General features: G+C 45.5%; 1 protein-coding gene across 1 annotated transcript; it reads right to left on the reverse strand.

Moving 5' to 3' along the window:
• Window positions 1-216: 216 nt before the first annotated feature.
• On the reverse strand, window positions 217-1,025 carry LOC147243773 (uncharacterized). The gene is made up of 2 exons (XM_086188392.1): window positions 935-1,025; window positions 217-617 (listed from the first exon to the last, which is right to left on the reverse strand). The coding sequence occupies exons 1-2, from the start codon at window positions 996-998 to the stop codon at window positions 337-339; spliced, it is 345 nt and encodes a 114-aa protein (XP_086044518.1). The 5' UTR covers window positions 999-1,025; the 3' UTR covers window positions 217-336.
• Between the last annotated feature and the right edge of the window lie 777 nt (window positions 1,026-1,802).

Genomic DNA, 1,802 nt, shown 5'->3' on the forward strand with positions numbered 1-1,802 from the left:
CGATAGACACAGCAAAAACCCAACGTCCTTAGGAGGTAATGGAATAATTTGTGCTATGTAATTAGATTTTGTGATAACCTGTGTTTATTGAGCATGAAATGTGTTTTTCACAGGTTATATTAGCTGCTTTAAATTGATTTCCCACTCTTCTTAGCCACCTGCGACCTTCCCCTGAAACACTGTCAGAACAAATCCTCTAAATAAAATTCACGTTGAAATGAGATTTAATGCTCTTGGCTCTTCATTTATTTCTTGAGTCATCTCTTCAAATTCCCTCTGTCTTCCCAGAGCTCCAAAAGGCAACATGTAAGGTCTGTGTAACCAGTTTTCTTGTTTTCAGATTGGAGGTGGCATGGCGGAGGAGCGGGGCTGGCGAGGACACAGCGCTGAGAAGAAGGAGGAAGGAGGGGGGTTGTCTGTCCTAGGAGACAGATGGCGCGGGGGGCTGGTCCATGATGGGCTGGTGCTGGACGGGCTCCATGTGCTGTAGTGGGTAACTGGGGCCCAGGGTGGAACGTAGGCGGCACTCTGATCCTCTGCGCCACAGTATTCCTCAGGCACAGGAGTCCACTTCCCCCGCCCATCTGTTCCTTCCATCGCAGCTATGGCAAGCGTTCCTGCACACACATGCACACACGCAAAAATATTCACAGGCGAACATACACACGCGTTCGCATACACACACATACGTCAGTGACTGCCCCCTGCTAATCTGCAGTTTTGGGTTCAGTTACAGTACAATCTCAGCTCTCCCCCCAACATTCCTCCTCCCCATCTTACAAAATTAGCCTGCAGGTTTGACTGGATCCCACCAGCTTCCGTTCCCATTTGGTGTCACGCTGACTGTATCTGTTACTGAAACGTTTAAGCTCTCCTGCTTAACAGTTTGTATAATTGTACATAACTCCCACACATGCTTGTTACTGGCCACAACCTTTGTGATGAAGTAATCCTGGCACCAGGGACTGAGGTTCTTTGCTGTGACCTGAGAAGGGCATAAGAGCAGGCTGAGCAGGTAGATCCACAAACCTGGCAAAAGAAGGCAGACGGGTGGGAAATGGTGAGGTTGTAAACAGCAGAAAAACATGTAGCCATAAGGTCTGTAATACATGCCGAGGATGGAGGATGATGTGTTTCTGTGACTGATACATGTCTCCGGAGGTTGTTTTTTTTTCTCAAATCATAAATGTTTTCGTAATCAGTCTCGTAATAAATGTGCTAACACATGTGTAGCACTCAAAGTGATAATGACTTCAATAGGAAGGTGACATCAGAATAACAGTCAAAAGACTGTTAGTGAGTCGAGGTCAGATGGAGACTGGAGCTGTTTTTACCCCACTCCTCTCAACCTGCATGTTGCTGGTGCTTTTTTATCTTGGAGATGGAAAATGTGCTGTGAGTGACAGCCAAGCTCAGACTGCATTTATGACGTGACAGTAAAACAACTCGATCAAGTTGTCATAGTGGTAAAGGTTCAACAGGCGCACTGTTCAGCTCATGTTCTCATATTTAATGCGGCCAAATGGAAGTCCGAAAGGAAAGGCTCCCGTACGACTGCTGCGCCAGTAAAACCTCTCGAAACAACTGGAGGAAACCCGCACAAAAATAGTGAAAAATGAAAATTCCACACGAAAAGGATCAAACTAGTATTTTGTTCATCCACTGCGGAAACCAGGTATTCATACGGTTTAACGTATTAAAATTATTACAAGTAGCGGTGCCTCTTTTGCCACATTCATAAGTACCCCTGATTTGACTAGTTTGAATCGACTGAAACTGGACTAACTAGAAAACAAACCAAA

This window comes from Aulostomus chinensis, chromosome 19 (assembly GCF_037954235.1).
Source record: "Aulostomus chinensis isolate RoL2024-O1b breed Wild chromosome 19, RoL_Achi_v1.0, whole genome shotgun sequence".
Classification (NCBI taxonomy): Eukaryota; Metazoa; Chordata; class Actinopteri; order Syngnathiformes; family Aulostomidae; genus Aulostomus; species Aulostomus chinensis.